Here is a 25,893-nt window from a genome sequence, read left to right on the forward strand (position 1 = left end):
ACTTAACCGAAAGAACCAAATAATAATTCCTGCAGTCACGAAAGTTCTAAAATTAAGATTGAACCACTTCTACGGGGAAGTTTTAAGCTTATCTTTTTTTTTTTCTCTGGCGACTTGTTTTCTCTGCCTGTGTCCTCTTTAGAATGTTCACACTTAAATTCTAACTTAGCAATCTTTGAAATACGTAATCAACCAGGCTATGCGTTAATTGTGTGTTGAACGACCCTCTGTGTTGTATTACATTACATTTCGATATTTTACTAGGTTATTTAATTTTAGTGTGTCTTTCTCCTGATTTTCAGGCTTGCTTGCCGTGCCATCGTACTTGCAGCACCACGTTTTGTGGACCACTCATTGATATGCTATTTTTTTCTCTAACCCCCCTCCCTCTCTCTGCCTCCGCTCCCCCCTCTGTCTATTTAAGGCCACCCCACAGAGACGATCACCCCTCTCTGCTACCTGTGTTGCTCTCGCTATGTATGTATCTTGGTGATATCTGTCTGCTAATATGTCTGTCTATAGTTTTCTGGTTAGATATTATGTCGCTATTTCATTATACCTGATGATGATTGCTTGTGTTGCAATCGAAACGTCGTATTCTATTATTTAATTTAATTTATTATTTTATTGTATCTCTCCCACAATGCAATGACACCACCTGTGGACAAACACATCCCAGTTCACCATTGCTAATCACTGCACCCCTACACTATAGTCACACTCTTCTGCCAGGGTGAATACATCCATGTTGGCTTCACACATACACAGAGCAATATCTATCCCCCCCACCCCTATGGTTGTTGACGCTCAGCCCCCCCGTTGTGATGGAGAGCCACCAGCCAGTCACGGGCGTGGCACTGCGCGTGACGGTGGCGAGCGCCGTGCGTCGTGGCGTCTGCCCTGTTCACGTTCACATCTCTCAGGACGTACCACTCAGATCCACGATCCTCACTGAGTCATCCCACACTGCCAGCCCAGGATGTAGGGATTGAGTGAAGGTTTGGTGAAACGAGTGCAACGGCGCCATGGAGTCGGCGCTGTAAAACGACAGCAGCCCCGCGTCCCAGTCCAGATGAACCCCAACTCTCAGAAAAGGCTCTGGCACCGACAGTGAGGTCGCTACCCCACCATGCATCACTGAGAAGCTGTTGCCATCTTTCTGGAGACACCAGGAGACGTAACTCACTCCCAGGACGCATTCACTACCACTCCCTCTCCGTGGGATCGTCCCGTACGCGACTCCAACCCGACACAGCCTCGCGCTCCCCACGTCCACCTCCCAGTAGTGCTGACCCGACGAGAAGCTCTCAGAGCACAGGGCTTGTGGCCAGTACTCAAAGCGGTGTGGGTGATGGGGTCGACCCTGAGGGACACCGCTCCATGTCACCGTCCTGAGATCCGAGGAAATCTGGAGGTCGTCGTGGGCTGAGTTTGTGTCCGGAGTTGGTGAGCGTCCATCTGTGGTATGGACAGCGACGACGCTCGCACAGCGGTCACGGCGATGCGTGTGCAGTAGCGGCACGAGCAGTGCATGAGCAGTGCACGTGCCACGTACACACACATGCTGGTGTTGTGTTGTCTGTTGTGTTGTTGTGGTTATACCGCAGTGTATGATACATTGATACGTAACACTGTGACTATAACGTGTATTACAAATGCATACATGACTAATATTCATTAGTATTTGTATACACATATTAATATTCGTTAGTGTTAGTGTACATACACTAATATTCGTAAGTATCTGTGTACACGTGTAGTGACTTCGCGCATGTCACTGTATTGTGCCGGCCCAAGAGGGGCACGGCATGCGATTTACTCACATCGCGGTCATCACGTATGTAGCAACATCGTGAATACTCTTTGGTTCTTTGGTTGAAGTCGCATAGGAAGAAGATTAATGCATCACGACGTTTTGATCGCAACACAAGCAATCGTCATCAGGTGGGACGACCACATCAAGAAAAAACTGCTGAAGTAGATCACAACGTTTCGATTGCAACACAAGCAATCGTCATTAGGTGGGACAACCAGAGCAAGAAAAAACTGTTGAAATAGGGTTTTCTTGCTGTGGATGTGTTGCGATCGAAACGTCGTGATCTATAAATGTTCTACCTACGTTACCTTATTGAAAGAAACAAAAAGTATGGATCCCTGCAGTCACGAAAGCTTCAAATCAAGATTTAACATCGTGAATGTCACCGAGCAATGCCGGCTCCAGCAAGGCACGGCGTGCGATGATTGTCATCGCGGACACCCTGTAGGTGGGTGTAGTACCAGCCCTAGTGAGGGCTTGGTGAGCGCTGGGATAGCACAGTGGTACCACGCGTGGCATGCAGTGCTGCCTCCTACCGGAGGGAGTGGGAGAGTGTCAGCCAAGGTACAAGGTTACCCTTGGGTCATGACACTCTGGTTGACCCCTAAGGCATGTGACCGGTAAAGTCTACATGGGGCCCCAGGTAGGGGCTAGGGGGTGGTCACGGGCCAGGGTGGAAAGATCCTACGGGAAGCGTCGAGAGAGAGCTAGGACTCTCTCTAAGTTGGGCGTAGTCAAGGGCGGGGCCGGCCATTGACCAGGGAGCATATAAGCGGGGTCCCCACAGGGACCGGGGTTTAACTGAAAATATATGTTCTACGTCGAAGAAGAGTCTCCAACACGTGGACCTGGACCTGAGCCGAGGTCCGATCCATTGTAGCTAACTCTCAGTGTGTTAATGTAGTTAGCCGGGTGGTCCACCACCCTAGGCTTTTATCTGGTAAAGGGTCAGCTACCCCTTTGTGTATTACGTGTTGGTGTAATAAATGTGTTGCCTCTAAGAAGTACGTCTGCGACTCAGTTGAATCCACTACACATGTACTAATATTCGTTAGTATATGTTTACATATACTAGTATTCGTTAGTTATAGTGTACACATTAATATTCGTTAGTATATGTGTACAAATACAGGTATTAGTTTGCATTAGTGTACACATACTCATCAGAGTAACAGCACAATCTCCGATAGCCTAAAATCGGTACTAGCTAGAGGGCTGAATTTTATTTTGCTGTCACCCCCAAACACATCCCAGTGGATGATATAATTTCCCAGGTAGATGTAGGCCTCAAGGCTTGGGAGATATAACAGCAGACGTGGCAAGATCTGAAATTGCTACCATCCTTAAACATGCTAAGAAACCCATTAGTAACATCAGAAAAGACGAGCGCTCTGAACTCGCCAAATTGAAAAAGAGAGAGGACATAGTCTTCCTCTCAGCCTACAAGATCGATGCTACTGTCATCATGGATAAAACCACATACAACAACAAAATCCAGGCAGTTACACCAACATTTACAAAGATCCTACCAACTGCCTGGCTACAAAAAACAACAATATCATTAACAATTCGACTTCTCTAATCGAACCATTCAAGTGGCTCTCCCTAAAACCTTCTGCTGCTAGACCACCCAGATTCCATGGTCTTCCAAAAATCCATAAAGAAGGTACTCCACTGCGGCCCATCGTTACCACTATCAACTCACCTACCAACAAACTGGCCCGATTTCTGGCTGAGACCTTGCTTACATTGACGGGCAAGACTACCTCAACAGTATTTAACTTAGCTCACTTGGTCTTTCTAATCAAGGGCATCTCCCTGTCTCCAGATGATTTGCTTGTCAGCTTTGATATAGTGTCTCTGTTCACCAAGGTCCCTGTACCTGACACCTTAGCAATAATTGAAGACTTGGTCCAACATGGACTGAATCCTGATGTACCAACTTTGGTTAGGTACTGCCTTACCAACACTTACTTCACCTGGAATGGTACTTTCTACAAACAAAATGAAGGTACCCCCATAGGTTCCTCCTTATCACCAGTGATAGCGAATGTTTTCATGGAGAAATTTAAAACAGATGCCATCCAGACATCCACCCTACGTCCTTCCTTGTGGAAGACATACATGGATGACACTTTCGTCATTTGGCCACATGGCCTGCCAGCATCGAACCAATTTCTCAACCACATCAATTCCATACACCCATCCATCAAATTCACCATGGAAGTGGAGAAGGATGGTAAGCTACCATTCCGGGATGTTTTGTTTGAGCAGCGGGCTGATGGCTCGTTGCGACGCTGTCTACATGAAAGCCACCCACACAGATTCCTATCTAAAACCTGATTCCCACCACCATCCGGCCCAGAAGAATTCCCTCATCAAAACACTATACCATAGGGCCCACTGCATCTCTGACCAACACCACATAGCCAGTGAACTGGAACACGTACACCAAGCCCTCAAGATGAATGGGTACTTGGACCGCATTATTCGCAAAGCTGTTTCTCCAACTATGGAGAAACAATCTCCCGAGAAGCTAATCAAAACCATCACTTTACCATACATAGCAGGTGTTACCAAAAACATTTTCCAAAATCATAAACAAACACAAGATCCAGGTCTGATTCAATACAGTACACAAAATCCGTGATCTAATCCCATCTGTGAAGGAAATCATTCCTGATATGCAATACCCTGGAGTTTACAAACTGAGTTGTACCTGCAGTAGCAGTTACATTGGGAAAACGCAACGACGTGTCAGACTGTATTCGCGAACACAAGGCAGATCTGAAACACGGCAGAACCAATTCCTGTGCCGTAGCTGACCATTGTTATAATGCTGTGGGCTCGCATGATATTGTTTTTTCTGAGACCAAGGTACTGTGCAAACCTTCGGGCAACTATCAAAGGTTTGTTCATGAAGCCATCCAGATTTATAAACATAGATATAACTTCAACCGAGAAGATGGATACAAATTGAACAATCATTGGAAGGATGTTATTAACCAGGTACTGTAATGCCTTAAATGGTTGTGGTTGTTTCCATCCTACCTGCCGGTTACTAGTAGATTTTTATTTTTCCCCCCCGTGTCCCACACTCAGCTTCCCACTTCTAGCCCCGCCGACTTCCCCCGCCCCCAGCCTAACGTCCTGTCCCCCCCTAGCGCTCACGCAGCCCCCCCCCCCTACCCCACACCCTCCCTCTCTCTCTCCCTTTGCCTCCCCCTTACCTATATAACCTCTTGCCACGGCAGCTCTCTTGCCTACTTGAGCATTTTCTTGCTGTGGTTGCTTCTGTTGCGATCGAAACATCGTGATTTGTTTAATTTTATTTCTACCTACGTGACTTTACCGAAAGAACCAAAGAGTACACACTCATATTCGTTAGTATCTGTGTACATATATAAATATTTGTTAGTATGAGTGTACAGATAATAGTATTCGTTAGTGTCTGTGTACACATACAAATTTTCAATAGTATCTGTGTACACATACAAATATTCGCTAGTATCGGTGTACACATACTGCTTGTCACTCGTGAATAATAATAAGTAAATAATAATAAAAGTACTACACTAACATGACCATGTGTGTGTGTGCAGTGGTAGTGAAGAGTGGTGATGATGCCAGCACCACGGTGTGAACGCCAATCTCACAGCGTCTCTCTACAAACAAGACGCCTGTACGATATTGTGTGTCACAGCCTCGCACACTCTCACATCCACACACACACATTGTGTGTCACAGCCTCGCACACTCTCACATCCACACACAGACATTGTGTATCACAGCCTCGCACACTCTCACACCCACACGCACACATTGTGTGTCTCAGCCTCGCACACTCTCACATCCACACACAGACATTGTGTATCACAGCCTCGCACACTCTAACACCCATACACAGAAATTGTGTGTCACAGCCTCGTACACTCTCACATCCACGCACAGACATTGGGTGTCACAGCCTCGCACACTCTGACACCCACGCACAGACATTGTGTGTCACAGCCTCGCACATTCTCACACCCACGCACAGACATTGTTTGTCACAGCCTCGCACACACTCATACCCACACACATTGTGTGCCTCAGCCTCGCACACACTCACACCCACACACAGACATTGTGTGTCACTCGGCTGCTGGATGAGCGCCTCTCCACGCCGTGCGCGTCCTGGGGGGGGGGGTTATTTGACCATACTTCACCGCCCTCGTCGGTGCGCCTTGGTGATGGTGGGGATCGTGAACGTAGACGCGTAGAGGTGCAGTACAACAATGGTTCACGCTGAACTGCCCTCTGCTGGTGTGATGTGTAAACATTTAGCACGAGAGATACAAAGGCGGCCAGGCGTGGTGCTGGCCACCCACCCCCTCGTGTGCCGTGCCAGCCTTCATAGGTGCTGCTGCTCGCTAACAGCACTTGCCCCAGTACACAGCAGTAGGGTTTAGTAGATTATTGAAAGTGTTAAACTAATTATATTTCCCCAGGTAGAGCCCACTGATCTATGTCGCTCTCTTTCAGAGTTTGCGTCTCTCTCCCCGTGGTGGCTTGAATTTTTCCCTGGATCCTCGCGTTTTTCCCTCCACTTTTAAAAACAATTTGTATTCAGAGGATTTGGGTGCTGCTCTAAATATCCACGTGTTGAGCAACTTCGTAGATCTGTCATTTGTGATAAGTCGCTTCCGAAAAAAGAGCGACATGGTTCAGTGGGTTCCTTACCTGGTAAAATAAAATGAAATGTTCATGAAGGCGGGGAGCACATAAGTGCAGGGCAACAGCGAGACACGGGGGTGCAAGACTGAGGAACTCACAAACGAGAGGCAGGAGTCTGTACATGGCCCTTTCAAGGGACCGGATCGTGGTGGCGTCCAGTGAAGTGGGAGGTGGGGGTGCAGATTCCTTTGGGATCTCTCTCCTGGGACAAGCACGAACAGCATCACACAGCCTCGTTTAACCACATCATTGGAACTCTCAGCATCCATAGCACACACAGCAAGTGTCTAACACATAGACCGTGTCTCAGAGACAGCCCGTGTCTCACACGCAGCCCGTGTCTCACACACAGCCCGTGTCTCACACAGCCAGTATCTCACGCACAGCCTGTTTCTCACACACATCCGTGTTTCACACACAGTTATTGTCTCACACAGTTCGTGTCTCACACAGAGACAGTATCTCACAGTCAGTGTCTAACACACAGAGCCCGTGTGTCTAACACACACAGCCCGTGTGTCTAACACACATTCTGTGTTGTGAGTGTTTAGCCGTGAAACGTTAAGGATCTGTACCTGCGCGACTCCTCCAGGTGCCCCTGTGAAAGAGAGAGAGATCATGAGTGAAGTCTCTACCCTTGGACCACGAGCCCCCCTGCCACTGCCCGCTCTGTTGTTCTGGACACCCAAACGGCGTCTCTACAGAGGCACTCCCCACCTGCAGGAAGGCGAGCGAGTCCCTCTCGTGCTGCAGAGTGCGCAGGCGAGCGGCCGCCGCCTGGAGCTCGCCAATCTCCTGCTTGTGACGAGCAATTTCTTCCTCGATCCGGGACAGCAGTTTGCGCTCCTTCACGGCTAGGCGACGTAGAGCCTCCCTCTCGTCCTCGTCCAGAGCCTTCCTTAGGCGGGTGAAATTGCCCGTGATGCGGCCCCTGATCCCGGCCACCGATTCCTGCTGAGACGCGGGGACCACGGTTGGCTCCCTGAGCCATGAGCCACTCCGTGTGTGCGTGTGGGCGCCGTGGTGGCTCAGAGATGTTGACTCCTTCACCTGGTATACAGCAGGTCGGGGTTTGATACTGAGCCTGACGCCTGCTGTATATTTGGAGTTCGTACGCTCTGTGGTTGTCTGGATTTTTCTCTGGGTCCTCCGGTTTTTGCCTCCACATTTAAGTTCAACGTAGTGCGTTGAGAGTATTTGCCTGCTACCAGTTTCCACATTACATTCAGCCAGTTTGTTGGGCTATCATTTGTAATAGCCAGGTCGCGTCTGGAAAAGAACTACACAGCTCATTCCTGGTGAAATAAAAAATATTTTAGTCTATTGGTCTCTATTGGTCTCTATGGGTCTCTCTGTCTCTCTCGGGGTCTCTCTGCATCTCTATTTCCGCTTATGTAGCTCTATGCATGTCTAGGTATCTCATTTGGTCTGGTATCTCTATGGGTGTCTATGTATCGATATATGTACATTTGGCTGCTGATATTAATTTGCACGTGATAATGATGATGTCAACCACTTGGTGGAGCTTTAATTTGTCATAGCCATGTCACTGGTAAAATAGTAAAATAATATTCCCTAGTGGTGCAACATGCCCCAGTGACGAGGCGCCCATGGAACTGAGTCGATCCATGCCATGGGGGCAAGAGGGGTGCGGCTCTTTTCTTGTTTCTCCCCTACAGGGCGCTGGGGTTCGTGGATGTTGAGACTCTGGCACACAGGGTCCGGTGGGGCCCCCCTCCTGAGTCCGACGAGATGTGTGGCGAGATGTTAACTTCCCCGCCTGGTATACAGGGGTCGTGGGTTCGACCACGACCCTGATGCCTGCGTACATTTTTCTCCGAGTCATCTGGCTTTTCACTCCACAGCTCGAATCTGTGTAATCCAGGTCGGGTTTTCCCACAAGTCCGACTCGGGTTTAGAGTTCAAGGCATTCGTTTTCTGCAGAGACCAAGAGTGTCTCCGAGATCAAGCAAGCGTTTAGATTACCGTATTTAGTGTCCTTGGCTGCTATCAATTTCCACCTGATAAGCCATTTAATTGAGCTATCATTCGTGATATTCAGGTTCCTTCTGCAAAAGAGCTACAAGGCCCAGTGGGGTCTTACCTGGTAAAATCAAAATAGTTGAGTCTATGGGTCTCTATATATCACTATTTGTCACTATGGATCTCTATATGTCTCGATGTATCTCTATGTGTCCCTACGTATCACTTTGTCATTATGTATCTCTATGGGTCTATATATCTCTATGTATCCCTATGTATGTCTGTGGGTCTCTAGGTATTTATTTGGGTCTCTTTGTACCTCTCTTCATCCCTATGTATCTCTATGGGTCTGCTGCTATATATTTCCACGTGATGATGATGTCAGCCACTTTGTTGAGCTGCTATTGTTTGTGGCAGCCAGGGTAGCTTCTGGAAAAATCTACACAGCTCAGTGGGGCCTTACCTGATAAAATAAAAAATAGTTGTAATTTAAATAAACTCTGGTGACGTGATTAGGGACGGCATGAGGTGCAGCTGTGCCCTGTTCGTGTCTCTGCATCCATGCCGGTGCGCGACCTCCGGTGCAGCGCAACAGCTGCACCACAGCTCCACTCAGACAATGCGTGGCACTCTCTAGATATTTTTTTTGCCACAGGAGTTGAAAACGCGATGCCGAGTAACCCGACCTTGCAGCAGACTCGCCGATGTGGTTATCGAATGCGGTAAACGTGCAACCCCCTTGTAGTTAATGTTGAGTTCGAAAGTGAATGATAGAGTTAGGAAACATCAAACTTATGAAGCAGCACGAAGTTTACTTAAATTAAGTTTCATCTCCACAACTTCCGCGCTGGGTGGAGGTCACAGGAGTCAAAGAGCCAGACCCGGACACGGTACCTTCGCCTCCTTGTGAGCTGCCTCCATCTGCTTCACGGACTCCTCCACCTCCTTCCTCTTCTCCTCAACTGCTCGTGTCTCCTCCTCTACGTGTGTCTGTAGTGAGAGACGAGACGTCACCAGGGGGAGACTCCAGCCCCCTGAGCCACCCCTCACACCGCCCTTCCCTCCACACCGACACCTTCACAGCGAAGGCCCTCATCTCCACGTTGCCTTTGTACGGCAACTGAGACGGGGGGCACGGGGAGTAAGCAAGCTGATGCCTCGCTGTAACAGCAGCCAGTGGGAGCTTGCTGGCTTGGTGTCCGTACCGACTCGGACCCATGGGCCCATGTGCCCACAGCTGTCTAGTTTTGAAGATAAATCTACTAGAATTGTTTCTCAGGTGGCTGTGATATCATCCTCAAATATCTGTCCAATTAATTACTTTATACGGCAATTATATTTAATGAAAGCCTAGGATTCAGTACATCCTGAAGCACTTTCCTGAAATGCAAACCAGAAGATTAGCAGAGACATAGATTCAATAGGGAGAGCATGAACACACGATAGGTTTTTTTTTATCAGATGTTATGTAGCCGAGTGACAGCATTGGTCAGATCGTGTCATGGTGTCTCGCACTGAGGGCCTCACCTTCCGTGTCTCATGCTCGTCCTTCAGTGTCAGGACCTTGTGTCCTGCGTGTTCACCTGTGATAGTGCAGGTAGAGCAGACCAGGCTGCTGTCTACTGTGCAGTAGAATTCCAGCTCCCTGCTGTGATTAGGGCATCTTCTCTCGTCCAAGCTCGCAGAGGGATCCACCACAGCGTGGTCTCTCAACCTGGGATTCCCTAGGTGAGGCCTAAAGTGAGAAAAACAGTATGACATCTCGCATCTCAGGCAAGTCTTCACTGCAGGAGTCTGGCCATCACTGCAGATGTTACACACGACAGCCGTGGCCATCGCGTCTCCAACTCTGAGCTGCTCTGCCAGGTTGTCGAGGGCCACGTTCCTCTTCAGCTGGGGTCGCACAGGGAAGGCCGCTCGGCACTGCGGGCAGCTGAAGCTGCTCGCCGTCTTCCAGGCGGCCTCCAGGCACCGGAGGCAGAACGAGTGTCCACAGCTGAGCGTGGAGGGGCAGACGAACGTGTCCAGGCAGATGGAGCAGTGCATCTCACTATCCACACTCTCACTGGGATTCGCGCTAGCCATGACTCATGGGCTTCACTGAGATCGCTCGCTGTGTGGCTCGGAGAGACGCTGAACCAGGACCTCTTATAGCAACAGCGAAGTAGGAAGTCGTCACTGACATCACGAGACACTGCCTGGAATGTGAAACCATGCCCCTAGGTGCGCAACAGCAGCCTCAAGGTGAACACGGATATTGTACACACATTGACATTTAAAGAAAGGAGTGTTGTTAATATAAATCGGCGTGGCTCAGCTGCTGTGGCTCATTCATGTGATGAGTATTGAGAGATAAACTCATCTTTCCAGAGCTCAGCGCACAAGTTGGTGTCTGGTAAGACAGAGCAACGGATTGGGTGCCACCGTGGCTACAAAATGTTATCTCGCTCGCATTATGGCTGCTTTATATTTAAAGTATTTCTCTCTCTCCCCTTGGTCACGGGAATTTGTATCTGGGTCCTCCTGTGTACCCTCCATTTAGAATCCACATCACGGATTCATAGCATTTGGCTGAAATCAATTTCCACATTAAGCCACTTCATTGTAATAGCCAGGTCGCTTCTGACAAAGCGCCACATAGCACAGTGAGCCTTGCCTGGTAACATTAAAAAGAGTTTGTGTAGTTGTAGATATCTCATGATGTGCTGTAATTCCATCGCAGTGTAATTACTCCAAGGTGACGAGTTTCTTGAATGTAATCGTGGCATCCGAGATGGAATTTGTAGCCTCCCGTGACCCATCCTGGAATCTTGAGCCTTTTGCCAGCAGTTTGAATCTATCACCAACTCTACCTACCTTCATCACCCAATGCTGGCGACATCACCATCTCTCACTCTCACCTTGTCCGAGATTGGAGATTCTCATTCCGACCATTCCCAGCCACACCCACCACTTATTTCACCTGCGTTGTTTCATATTCGCATGACCGGCTATTGTACACGCGTCCTCCATCCGTCTTTCAACATCCCCCTCCCCTCCCCAAGTGGTCCGGGCTTTGCTCATCACACCACCTCTAGCGTGTTGAGGCACAGTGTGGTGCGATAAACAGGCATCTTGGCAGCTAAACAAAGCCTGATGGCTGCTCCTCAAGGTTTATCAGAAGAACCAGAAGTTAAATTCCCTGAGTCGAGCCCATTGAGCTAAAAAGTTGTTTTTAAAGGGGGTTTCGGCTGGCAGATATCTTCAAATAATTACACAAGTACACAAAGACAAATATTTCCTGTATAAACAAACTGTTGGGGCAAGTGCTGTTAGCGAGCACCTATGAAGGCCGGCACTGCACACAAGGGGGTGGGTGGCCAGCACCACGCCCGGCCGCCTTTGTCTCTCTAGTGGCGATGTTTTTATACACCACACCAGGTACTCATTTGAGGCTGAGTTGACCTCGGGGAGGCCCAGTACCAGTTCAGTTAATCGTCACTGGTGTTGGCCGTGAGCAGAAATTAAACTCAGGTGTCCAGGTTCATAGCACAGCATGTTAACCACAACAATTACAACAACAACCGCCATTCGCCACTAAGTGGCGGTGACGTCACCACGACGCTTGTGCCAGGCCATGTGCACCTTGAGGCCACGTGAAGTGTCGAACGCCCGCTGGCAGGAGGTCACGGGGCAGACCCAGGTGCCACGGGTCGACTGACCGAGATGACCGAGATGACTGGCTGATGCACCACCTGTGCCCCCTACTGTGCCAACTTGCTGTGCTTTAGCCACCCGGCGCTCCGCTCGTTGTTGTGAGCGTCGCTCCTCCGCCCTCCGTTGTTGTTGGAGGGCGACTGCCTCCAACTGCCCAGTAGCGTCCTTCACGAGCCTCCTCCACTGAGGCCGATCTTGACACCGCTGGTACCAGTCATCGGCAAGTCCACTCAGCTCCACGTCCTCCTGTACCACATCACTCCATCTCTTCTCTAGCCCGTGCCGCGCCCGTTTAGCCCCCTCGATCCGGCCGAACAAAAGCTGTTTAGGCATGCGGTGGCTGGGCATGCGGGCTACATGACCCAGCCAACGCAGCCTTGCCTGCCGGAAGAGCTCACTGATGGGACTTTGCCCAGATCTTTCAAGGACTTGTGAGCTCCTCACACAATCCAGCCTGGTCAAACCCAGGATGGATCGTAGGCAGGCCAGCCTAAATGTTTCCAACCGGCGAAGATGCTCCACTAGGGGGGTCCACGTTTCGCAAGCGTAGAGAAGGGAGGGAATGACCGTGGCCGAGAAGACCTGAAGCTTCGTGCGGAGCGACAGACCAGGTAGCTTCCACACAGCGTTACGCAACCGATGAAAAGATATTGCCGCTCGACTGATTCGGAGTGAGACCTCTGCTGATAAACTGGAGCTGGTCATGAGCACACTGCCCAGGTATGGGAAACTCTCTACTCTCTCCACAACTGCCCCATCACCGATTGGGAGTTGTGGGGGCGGAGTGCCCGATGGTACAAAATACCCAGGCAGGTGCTTAGTTTTGGTGGGGCTGATGGTAAGGCCCCACCTCTTAGTGGCACACTCCAGCCTCAGCAGCAGCGTCTCCAACTCCTCTTCTGAATGAGCAGCTATTACCAAATCATCGGCATACATAACGTGGTTGACCAATAGGGAGCCATCCCTTGATCGCACCCGGGCGTCGATCAGCCTCCCATTATATCTGTACCAAATGGTAATTCCCCCGGTACAGCTATTGAAGGCTTCACGAACTACGCAGTCGAAATAGATGTTAAATAATGTGGGAGCCAGAGGACATCCCTTGTCCGGCAAAACAACCTCCTACCTCCTCGCGGTGCCGGACGGGCAACACTGTCGTGGGCAGTGCTGTGGGGGGAGGGCCAATGCCCATTGGCCTCTCCCCTCATGGCGTCTGTGACCACCACAGTGGCTAAACGGGGGCTCTGGACGGGTGCGAGGGGCTGGTAACCCCTCCACCTTCAATTAACCACCACTAAACTACGATTTAAACATAAACCTGTAATTAATAAGCTTGTGCCGGAGGCCCCGGGGGGTCAGGCTTTTATGACGTCTCCTGGCCAAACCCCATTTGGCGGAGCCAGGAGATTGAATTTTAACCCTCGGGGCTCCTCCAGTAACAACGAAAAACCATTGCGGATGGCCACGTGGAATGTTCGAACGCTCACTGCGGAGGAGAGGCTGCCACTCCTCTGTCGGGAGCTGGACCGGTACCGCCTGGATCTCTGTGGCATTCAGGAGGTCCGGTGGACCGGTTCTGGCTCCTGCCACCATGAGGGGTGGACAGTCCTCTACTCGGGGCAGGAGACTGCCAAACAACAGGGTGTGGCTCTTCTTCTGAACAAAAGAATGAAGGGGGCGTGGGAGCGTGGCGGTGAGGTGTGGGAAGCTGTAAGCCCCAGGATACTTTGGGCTCGCCTTCCCATCAACCAGAGGCGAGGAGTGGTGGTCGTGGTTACTTACGCCCCCACCGAAGACGAACATCCGTGGAGGGATGCAGGCAAAGCCGATGAGTCAGACGCTTTCTATGACCTACTGTCACAGGTGCTGGCTAAAGTGGCCACTCGGGACAGAGTCATCTTGTTGGGTGACTTCAATGCCCGAGTTGGTCATGATGCTGGCACCTGGTCTGGAGTGATTGGAAGGCATGGGCCAGATCAGCTCAATAACAACGGTAGGAGGCTGCTAGATTTCTGTGCAGCCCATGGGCTTGTAATTACCAACACGCTCTTCCGGCATCGGCGCATCCACACAACATCATGGATGCATGCCGGGTCCAAGCAAGAACATCTGCTGGACTACGTAGTGACGGACCAGCGGATGCGAGCCCATGTCCTTGACACCAGGACCTACCGTGGAGCTGATCTGCCCTCTGACCATCGACTAGTCATCTGTAAGATGCGCCTGCCATTCTTCCACTCCGGTGGTGGGTGTACACCCAGGATCCCATTCCAACCAAAAGTGGCCTGGTCTAAGTTAGCTGATGAAAGTTGCAAGCGAGAATTTCATCATCGCTTGCAGCTGGGGTTGGCATCGTCCCCCACTCCACCTGATGTCGAGGGTAAATGGGCGAGGTTTAAGACTGTGACTCATGCAGCTGCAATGGCTGCTTTGGGTACGCGGTCCAGACCTCCCCGGGAACCCTGGCTGACGGAGGAGGTGTTCAGGTTAATTGAGAAAAAGCGACAGGCCCACTCTCATCGCCTACAGCATCCCACGTCAGAGAATGAGGAGGTTTACCGCAGCCTTCGCTCGGAGGTTCGGAGAGCCGTAAGGCGCTGTAAGGATGGGTGGTGGTCGCGGGTTGCTGAGGAGATGGAGTCTGCCTCAGTGGCCCGCGATCACAAATCACTATTTAACAACAATTACACACCCACTCACACACACTCACTCGCCCACACGCTCTGGTGGCTTACTAACTGAACCGGATGAGTTTTGCGTTCAGGTGACAGCGGGTAGGATGCGTTGTGCATGGCTCGTACGAGTGCCAGAACCGGCGAGATCTGTATTTCTGTATGGGGGTGTTTTTGTTGCAATCAAGTTGATGGGTTGCATTTTGAAGGCATTTTTTTTCAATCTCCATGATGCTCATTGTTTATTTTTGCCATGCGTCAATCGGTACCCTGGGCACCCACTGCTGCTAATGAGGTTCCACCTTGAGGGACATTTCCCAGATGAAATATTTTCATATTTTTACCACACTCACTGCATTGAAAACGGTGGTCATACAACGCGTGGTAAACTTACATCGGGGCCAAAAACAAGTCGGCTCAGCTTGTGGCAAATCAAATTACATCCATACTCTTGGTTCTTTTGGTAAAGTCACGTAGGTATGAATACAATTAATTAAATCACGATGTTTCGGACGCAATACAAGCGTCCGTCATCATGCGCCCGAAACGTCGTGATTTAATTTATGTTATTAAAGACCGAAAGAACCAAGAGTATGGATCCCTGCAGTTACGAAAACTTCAAATCTAGATCAAATTACATCCGTTAAGGAGCACCGAAATACGCGATGGGAGCAAATGTAGTTCAAACAAAGAGAACTCGTCCACCACTGGCATCCCAGTTTGATTGTTTTTTAACGGTTTAACTATTTATTATTCATTTTATTTACGACCTATATATTTCTCACGCTATATATCAATTGCGTATGGTTTCACCTTATTTTAGCCATTCAGAGTTAGCCGCTGAGGTCGTGACGAGATTTTCTTTTCATTATTGTTGTTCTATGCCCTCGCTACTGTCTCCGTCCTGCTGTAATGTGCACTGATGCTTACTTCAGTGAAGGCGATATTGGCCAAGTAGAATAAAGATCGATTGACCAACGTTTTGGGGCAGTGAGGTGGCCTTGCGTCAGTGCTTGCCACTTAGTTTATGTGGTTCCACGACTGCGGGTTCTGTCACGGTCACTACTCTGTCTACTGCACAGTCGACGTTCACCATCCTCGGACATCATTCACAATGGTAGGCCCATTGTACACGAGTGTCACTTTTCTAAATTCCCAAAAAATGACACCGCAAATTTTTACTATTTCTAATTTACTCGGTAATGTCGACAGACAAATTCCATCTCAGATGGCACGATGACATTTAAGCAAGTTGGTATTTTGGGGAAATGGAATTACAGGACATCATGATATATCTACAACTATACCAACTATTTATTTTACAAGATAAGGCTCACTGAACCATGTATCTGTTTTTAAGAAGCAACCTGGCTATCACATACGATAGCTCAACGATATGGCTTATTATTACGTGGAAATATACAGCAGCCAAATACTCTGACCATGTGTTGATTCTAAATATGGAGCGAAAAACCGGAGGAATCCAGATAAAAATCCACAAGATCAAAGAGAGAGAGAGAACATGCGAACCCACGACCTCGTGCATATACGGCAAGTGAGATAACATCTCACCACCACGGCAAGATGTTATCTCAATTGTGATTGGACACAGCACCTGCAATCATCGCCTGCTACAGGCAGACTCCTGCACCAGTTTAAGCTTGCAGATGAGACTCATTCTGGTCTCTCCAGTTCTCGGAAGGTTAAACTTTGAATTCCTTTTCACGTTCCCACCTGGTGACAATCAGAAAAAAAATCAAAGGGGTTACCGAAATTGAGTTGATGAGGGGGGTTCTAAAATATATTAGGCAGGGGACAGGTCAAGTTGCCTGGATAGTTTCAGATATTGTGAGTATAGAGGCTAAGAGAATGGTCACCAATCTAGACTTGACGTAGACACCCACACATGCACAGACCCAAAGAACAGATCGAGTCTCCAAAACCCACTCAGAGGAACCCGTAGACTTATAGAGACCCATTGACGAACACTGCAGTGGGACAGCGGCGCATGCACTGAGCTCTTGGAGTGGAACGAGCAGACTGGAGGCAAGGGTTGGTGGATCACAAACTCAAAAACGTCATTACCTGCGGGCATTGAGATGGCATACTGGCAGTACAGCAAGTGAACAAATGTCTTCTGTACAGGGATTGTTATCGCCCAATCTTGACTACATTGGTTTCCTTCACATGGTGGTGAGATGTTAACTACCTCGCCTGGTGCAGAGGAGGTCGTCGGTTTAGTCCCGACCCTGATGCCTGTATATTTGGATTGTGTAATCTACCCCGTGGTCGTGTGAATTTTTGTTTGGGTCCTCCGATTTTTCCCTCCACATTTAGAAACATGCATTTAAAGTATTTAGCTGTTGATGAGCCAATTTATTGAGCTATTATTTGTGATAGCCAGGTCGTGTCTGAAAAATGGCTACATAGCTCAGCGGGCCTTACTTGGTAAAATTAAAAAAATGTTGTTAAGTTTTTATAGACGCTAATGGAGTTGGCCAAACATCAAGGTATAGGGCAACAGCTTGGAAAAATGATGACGCCTGTTTTTTTGCCATGTGGCTATTCAGGCAGTAGATGAATTTGGTTGCAAGGACAATAACCTTGCCTCCTAGCATCCTATTTTGTCTTTCAAGTTGTGGGCACAAGCCAGGTAATAATCCTATAGCTGTGCATTTACAAGACAATTGTAAGACCAAACCAATAATCACAGTCTTATATTAGTCCGAGTGTGTGCTGATAACACACAGTCATAATCTCTTTAGAATAACAATCGCGTTTGTAGTTGGCTGCAACATTTTCTCAGACTCAATGATGGATCACGAACATCTTAATAGATCTTATATAGGTCCTTAATTAAGGGGCATTATACATCATTAACAATAATATAACATATGAATGTAATGGTGGAGGAAATGTGAATAAAATCGATGAGAGGAAGCAATGGGCAAATATGTGATGCTGGAATTTTGTGAAAGCTAAATGTATGGTCGAGCCACAGATTTAGGAGGAAAAATGCGGATTCTGTCATGGTCGTGGAACAATGGACCAGATATTTGACGGGTCATGGGAGTATGCTTCTCCAGTCTACCTCTGATTTGTAGACTTGGAGAAAGCATATGACTGTGTTCCCCACAATATCTTGTGGAAGCTGCTGTGGGAGTATGATGTGCCGGTGCCGCTTTTGTGCATGATCCTGTCCCTCTATTCCCAGAGTGAAAGCTGTGTCATTATTCTTGGAGTTAAATCAACGTCGTTCACTGTGGGTGTTGGAGTCCGCCAAGGGTGTGTCTTGTCTCCACTCCTGTTTGTGCCTTTCGTGGACAGGATATCAAGGCTCAGCCAATGTAAGGAGAGTGTCCAGTATGGGTGCATGGAGGTGGCGTCGCTGCTTTTTGCAGATGACGTCCTCTTTGCCGCATCAGTCTGTGATATCCAGTGTGCATTTGAACGGTTTTATGCCGAGTACGAAGCGGATGGGATGAGGATCAACACCTTCAAATATGAGGTCATAGTTCACTCCTGGGAGACGGTGGATTGCTCTCTCCAGGTGAGGGGGGAACAGCTGCCCTTGGTGTAGCAGTTTAAGAGCCTCGGAATCTATGTCACAAGTGATGGTAAGTTTGAACAAGAGATCGGCCGATTGGTTTTGTATTGCGGGGACTGTACCCTTGTGAGGTAGTGAAGCGCGAGCTGAGATCTCAAACTAAGCTCTCGGTTTATAGGTTGATATACATTCCCACCCTCAACTATGGTCATGAGCTTTGAGTAATGACCGAAAAGATGATATCGTGGGTACAAGGGGCTGAAATGAGATTTCTCAGCAGGGTTGCCGGGCTCAATGTCCGTAAACGGGTGAGGAGTTCGGTAATCCGGGAGAGATGCAAAGTCGAGCCGCGGCTCCTTCAGATCAAGAGCCATTTGGGGTGGTTCGGGCACCTGACAAGGATGCTCCCCGTTAGACTCTGCCTGGAACTCTACCGAGCACATCCCACTGGGCGACGACCCCAGGGGCGGCTCAGGACATGCTGGTGGGTCTATATCACTCGGCTGTCTTAGGAATGCCTGGGAATTCCCCAGGAAGAGCTAGAGTCTGTCGACAGGGAACGGGAGGTCTGGACAGCCCTACTCAACATGCTGCTGCAATCCTCACCCAGACAAGGGATTGAGAAATTCACAGACGATGAATTGAATGATTGATTGGGGAATGAGTGATAGCCATATGATGAGAATATGAAGAGGAAACAGTAATGGTGGTGGTTATGATGGGGAGATTAAGGGTTCGTAGGGTGAGCTAGGGGAAAATGAGTGAGTTTTGAGTAAGGAGCATGAATGAGTGAAAGAAGGTGACTGCTTAAAGTGTAGGGGAAGTTTGTTCCAACCAAGGTGGGCAAGAAGAGAAAAACAGCGCACAAGGAGACGGTGGAACAAGACAGAGGGAGCAAAAATTGAGAACATAGAGGACGAGAAGGTGACTTATAATTTTACAAGAGTGGTAAGATATTGTGGGGCACTACCGTGAAGGGATTTGTAGACCAGTGTTGTATCTATGCCCTGTTTTCCAAAAATTAATATTAAGAATAATTAGGCCAAAAAAAAGAATGTTTTTTTTATATCTATATATATATTTTTTTTTTTATTAAATAATGGAAACAGCCCCTACTCCTCACAAGCACACCAGGAATCTGTGAAACGGGGAGGGCCATTAAACTGTAAGACTTCAGAGCACAGAGAGATCAGAGACATCCAGATGGACAAAAGGTCGATGGTCTAACCTTCCCAAGACGTCTGGAGATGCACGGATATCGTGCAGAGCAGAGAAAAACAACTGTTGCAACTCGCGTTTTCTTTAACGTTTTCCTTAACGAAAAGTAGAAACTTAACAAAAAGATTTAAAGCTTTCGTGACTGCAGGGATTCATCTTCTTGGTTATTTCGGTAAAGTCACGTAGAAGGGAAGTAATAAAATAATAAAAATAAAACATAATAAAATAATTCTCACGACGTTTCGGCCACAACGCAAGCAGCCGTCCTCAGGTGAAACCAGGTCTGTCGAGGCGACAGCGTCTGAATGAAACAGCACACGTGCTTGGAGCATATATATAAGCTGGGTTGGAAGGGGGGGGGGAAGGGCGCCTTGACAAAATAATTTGCATATCAAGAGGAATTTAGCATATTTATGGGAAATGCAGGTATGTGATTAGTGCTACTTTGCCCGTGCATTATGCAGGATTAGCAGCATCACAGGGAGGGGATAGGGGTAGCATTAATAAAGGGAAGAAGTGTTAATAGTATGTAACTGCAGTAACTAAAACCACCACGTAAACAACTAAAGTATAAACTACATAGTATCATCATTATACAAAATATACTCTACTATAAGCTGAGTTACTAACAGTAAGTAATACATTACAATTCTACGTCGTAAAAAATATAATATGCTTCCATCTAAACTTTATTCTCTTACATCACACGAGTCTACACCGTACTATATACTGCCATAGACAAACCCAACATTAAATCATATACTGTATTGCTATAAACCACCTTATCCATTGTAATATTACACTATGTATTATTCTACCCACCATAATGTATATCACACTGCTGTATATTCACTATACAATTACGATTATATATATTACTTTGTACATTGTATTAAGAATATACATTTTTATACTATTTGTTATTATACATTGTACCGTTGACTGTCGTGTGAAAGATACTAAGAGGAAGAAACAAAATATGTCAATGCAGCGGAGCAAAGAATCCATTCCCTGCGGAGAATACAAAGCCAGTGAGTGGAACGCGGTCTGAAAGTCACCGTAAACGTGAACACAATCAGTTAAGATCCGAAATGGTTTATTACATCCTTCCAATGATTGCTAAGCCAGAATTCATCTTCTCGGTTGAAATTGTCTCTGTGTTTGTATATGTGGATCGCCTCATGAACGAATCTCTCACGGTAGCCAGATGGCTTGCAGAGAACCTCTGTCTTGGAGAAGTCAATATCATGTGAGCCCACAAGACGGGCTCGCTGCGGCCACGCCCAAGCCAGACAGAACCTCTCTGGCCGTTGTTGGTATAACCCCTCCCCCACCCCACAAGCTCCGACACAGTGCCCTGCCTCTGCTTAAAATATTAATTTTACAAGGGGACAACGCACACACAACACGCACACGAAGAAGACTTTCAAACAGTTATCTTTGTGTTTCAAAAGGGTTGCCATTTCAAGGTGGTGGGTTCAATATCAACTGATCGTGCAAAGCAGTTGCTGCCGTCGAGTTACATGAATAAGAAATGTTTGAGTCATTTATTTTCGTTAATTGCATAACCTTGCCGATGAATCTATTGACGTATACTTTTGCCTTTGCATATTAGAGTGTCATATGTTGTTTAGAATTAAAATTGCTTAACACCAAGTGTTCGAGTGCTTCTTTCCCAGTCCATGCAAAACTGTCTTATTCATAAGAACTGTAACCTGCGATGAGATATGAATTTGGAGACCTAACATAACATAACATAAACACACTAAGATAATCAATAAATGTTTAATCAGAGATAATCGGTTATCCCGATTGATACAACTCTGGATAACGAAACTAAGCCTAGTTATCATAACTGCATACATTAACATAATATCAAGCATTCACATAAATTAATACGATTATCTCCATGATTATCATAATTTATGCATATAATTACATAAATTAACATAGTTCATGCGATTTACGCATTTTTCTAAAATGTATTAATTTTTGGGATTTTTACCAAAATTTCATAATCCGGCATATACAACACCAGAGTGAGGAATTTGGACAGGCATCTGGTAACCAGTTCGAGGTGTTGGAGCCCCTTCGTAGCAGTTGGCCTAAGATAACCTTCACCGGAGGTTGTAGAGTCCCTGGTATCAAAACTATCTTGCAGGAATCTTGACTTTTTTTCTGTAATAAAAGATTGCAATATATGAGAATAATAGTGGCAACATGTTACACAATGTCGATAGAAATTGTCCTGATTAGCAAAATGTCTTTGCAAAATATTTCAGACGGCACAGGTTTTCTTTAAAGAAGAAAAATAATTGGGACACTTTTTGCTTCGCGTGCCATCATTCTGCTCTCGATGTTCCCCCAAATAAAAATGTATTTCTTAGGTCAGGCAGTTAATTGACACAAAAGACTGAAGACAAGACTTTAATCAGAAAATGGAAAATAACGACCGCTACAAGCACATTATGTTTCACACTCGTACTTATTACTTTCAAATGCAGATCCCGGGGGGGGGGGGGGGGGGGGTGAGTTATTAAAAAATAAAAACCTATCAAATTAAAAGGAAACCTTTAAATACCAAAAGGAAAGAACGGGTTATGAATGGAAATTCCTGTTGGATTCAAAGTTGTGTGGTGTTGGGTTATTTTGGTTTGCGTTTTCCACTTTCACAACTCGCGTCTCCAGCTCCAGCTGAAGGGAAATCTCGGGGAATATGGGGTAGATAGGGGGGTAAAACGAATTAAGATATAACCACGACATGAGCACATGAACCCACACACTGAGAGCAGAACGATTGTCCGCAGCTCAGCGTGGAGGGGCAGACGAACGTGCCCAGGTAGATGGAGCAGAGCAGCTCACTATCTACACTCTCACTGGGAGTCACACTCGCCATGACCCATGTCATCGCTGGGATCGCTCGCTGTGTGGCCCAGAAAGACGCTGGACCAGAACCTGTCTCGTACAGCGATGGTGAAGAAGAAAGTAAAATACTTAAAATATTTTCATTGTCAGAATTTACATAATGTGAAACTGTCTGGAATGTGAACCTGAGCCCTTGGTGCACAAAGACTAGCTTCAAGGTGAACACATCTACAGTACACACATTGAAATTAACAAAATGTATCAAAGGGATTCAATCTTTAAAAAAGAAAATCATTTGAAGAAATTAGTGTTGTTAATATAAATAGGCGAGGCTCAGCTGTGGTGGCTTATTCTGAGATGAATATCGGGAGATACACTCATTCTACAGTTTAGCACACAAGTTGGTGTTTATGGCAAAAAAAAGCGATGGATTGGGTTCTACGGTGAATGGGAGATCTTGTCTCGCTCGCATGATGCCTGCTTTATATTTAGTTTATGTCTTTGAGACTTAAGCTTGCAGAGTTAATCTACAGTGAGGGAAAAAAGTATTTGATCCCCTGTTGATTTAGTACGTTTGCCCACTGACAAAGAAATGATCAGTCTATAATTTTAATGCTAGGTTTATTTGAACAGTGAGAGACAGAATTACAACAAAATCCAACAAAATATAAATAGATTTGCATTTAAATGAGGGAAATAAGTATTTGACCCGTCTGCAAAACATGACTTAGTACTTGGTGGCAAAACCCTATGGTCCCAGCTGCCTTGAGATCATTGACACGATCCTCCCGTGTAGTTCTGGGCTAATTCCTCACCGTTCTCATGATCATTGCAACTCCACGAGGTGAGATCTTGCATGGAGCCCCAGGCCGAGGGAGATTGACGGTTCTTTTGTGTTTCTTCCATTTGCGAAAAATCGCACCAACTGTTGTCACCTTCTCACCAAGCTGCTTGGCGATGGTCTTGTGCCCATTCCAGCCTTGTGCAGGTCTACAATCTTGTCCCTGACATCCTTGGAGAGCTCGTTGGTCTTGGCCATGGTGGAGAGTTTGGAATCTGTTTGATTGTATGCTTCTGTGAACAGGTGTATTTTATGCAGGTTACACGCTGAGATGAGGAGCACTCCCTTTAAGAGTGTGCTCCTAATCTCAGCTCGTTACCTGTATAAAAGACACCTAGGAGCCAGAAATCTTTCTGATTGAGAGGGGGTCAAATACTTATTTCCCTCATTAAAATGCAAATCAATTTATAAAACTTTTTGACATGCGTTTTCTGGATATTTGTTGTTGTTATTCTGTCACTCACTGTTGAAATAAACCTACCTATAAAATGATAGACTGATGATTTCTTTGTCAGTGGGCAAACGTACAAAATCATCAGGGGATCAAATATGTTTTTCCCTCACTATCACCCTCACTAAAGTAGGCATCGGTGCATGCTACAGCAGGACGGTGACCGTAGAGAGGGCATAGAACAATAATTGAAAAAAAACCATCACGACCTAAGCAGCTAACACTGAATGGGAAAAATAAAGTGAAACAACACGCAATTAATATATAACATGCAAAAATATGTACATCGTAAATTAATGAATAAAAAGTTGAGGAAACGTTGAAATAAATTGTATTTGGTTCGAGTGGTGGGCGAGTTGTCTTTGTTGGAACGACATTTGCTCCCATCCCGCAACTCTGTGCTCCTTAACGGATTAATTTGAAATTTTCACAAGCTGAGCTGACTTTTTTTACCCCCTATGCAAGTTTACCGCATGCAAGACGACCACCGTTTCCAAAGCAATGAGGGTGGCTTGTGGTATTTTTCAGAGGTGTGGACTCGAGTCATGTGACTTGGACTCGAGTCAGACTCGAGTCATGAATTTGATGACTTGCGACTCGACTTGGACTTGCATAACAATGACTTTGTCCCACCTATGAGATGTGGACTCGAGTCATGTGACTTGGACTCGAGTCAGACTCGAGTCATGAATTTGATGACTTGCGACTCGACTTGGACTTGCATAACAATGACTTTGTCCCACCTCTGGTATTTTTTACAAAATATTTCACCCGAGAAATGTCCCCCCAGATGGAACCTCTCATTAGCTAAAGGGTGTCCAGGGCACCGATTGACACATGGAAAAAAAAAAAGAAGAATGAACTTCATGCGGAATTTAAAACATGACTTCAAAATGTAACCCATCAACCCGATGGCAAAAAAACACCCCCATACAGAAATGCAGGTTTCGCCAGTTCTGTCACTCGTACAAGCCATGCACAACGCATCCCACCAGCTGTTGTCTGAGTGCAAGACTGATCCGGTTTGGTTAGGAAGCCACTAGAGTTATGTGCTGTTAAATAATCGAGATTAACAAACTAATTTCATTAAAACTGATGATTATTGTATTTAGTTTGATTTCCTTCTCCCGTATTTATGATTAAAACGGTTGGCTGAGTACGGTGCCAAAGAAGTGCAAGACACATGCACCCGTCTTGTAATGACCTGCATTGTAATGGCTCTTGAAATATAGATTTTTCTCTTTTTGCCATTTCAAAAATAATGGCTTTTCTTGTTATTTTCGTTGCTGGGTCTCATGGCAGGCAAAGAGTTGGGGAGGGCCAACGACAAAAAACGTGCCCACAATTGCCGGCGGGATCGTCCTTTAAAAATAGTTTATTAGCCCAGTTTGCACGAGTCAGGGAAGTGATTCTGAAGTGTGTGTGAGAGAGTAGGCGAGTGGGAGGATGGGTGAATGAGTGGGCGAGTGGGTGGGTGGGTGAATGAGTGAGTGGATGTATAAGTGGGTGAGTGAGTGGGTGAGTGAGTGGTTGAGTGAGTGGACAAGTGAACGTGTGATTGCATGACTGTGTGATTGGGCCAGTCAGTGGGTATGTAATTACGGAACGCTTTTATGTTGTCTTCTGGCAAGTCGCCCTTGAAAACAATTAACGTCTTAGAACAATGGGATCTACTTGGGGAAGTACACTTCTGGTTGTTCTGAAAAGCCTTGAGGAGCGGCCGTCAGTCTTTTTTTAGCTGCCAGGATGCCTGTGCATTGCACCACGCTGTGCCTCAACACGCCAGAGGGGCAGCGTGTTGTGATGATGTTCAGACGGGCATATATATGTGCTTTCTTGAGCAGGGGGACCTTGCGGGCGCTGCAGGATTTCAAGCCTTCACGGCGTAGTGTGTTACCAACTGTTTTCTTGGTGACTATGGTCCCGGCTGCCTTTAGTCATTGACAAGATCCTACCGTGTAGTTCTGGGCTGATTCCTCACCGTTCTCATGATCATTGCAACTCCACGAGGTGAGATCTTGCATGGAGCCCCAGGCCGAGGGAGATTGACAGTTCTTTTGTGTTTCTTCCATTTGCGAATAATCGCAC

The 25,893-nt window shown here is 47.0% G+C and overlaps 1 protein-coding gene and 1 long non-coding RNA gene across 2 annotated transcripts in view; both read right to left on the reverse strand.

Annotated features, from left to right (window-relative positions):
• Positions 1-25,893, reverse strand: part of LOC144947519 (uncharacterized) — a 543,474-nt gene that overhangs the window by 300,184 nt on the left and 217,397 nt on the right. The gene's annotated exons all lie outside the window — the stretch shown is intronic.
• Positions 920-10,600, reverse strand: LOC144947517 (E3 ubiquitin/ISG15 ligase TRIM25-like). The gene is made up of 6 exons (XM_078876735.1): positions 10,043-10,600; positions 9,410-9,505; positions 7,250-7,483; positions 7,108-7,130; positions 6,631-6,734; positions 920-1,458 (listed from the first exon to the last, which is right to left on the reverse strand). The coding sequence occupies exons 1-6, from the start codon at positions 10,598-10,600 to the stop codon at positions 920-922; spliced, it is 1,554 nt and encodes a 517-aa protein (XP_078732861.1).

This window comes from Lampetra fluviatilis, chromosome 45, assembly GCF_964198595.1.
Source record: "Lampetra fluviatilis chromosome 45, kcLamFluv1.1, whole genome shotgun sequence".
Taxonomy (NCBI): domain Eukaryota; kingdom Metazoa; phylum Chordata; class Hyperoartia; order Petromyzontiformes; family Petromyzontidae; genus Lampetra; species Lampetra fluviatilis.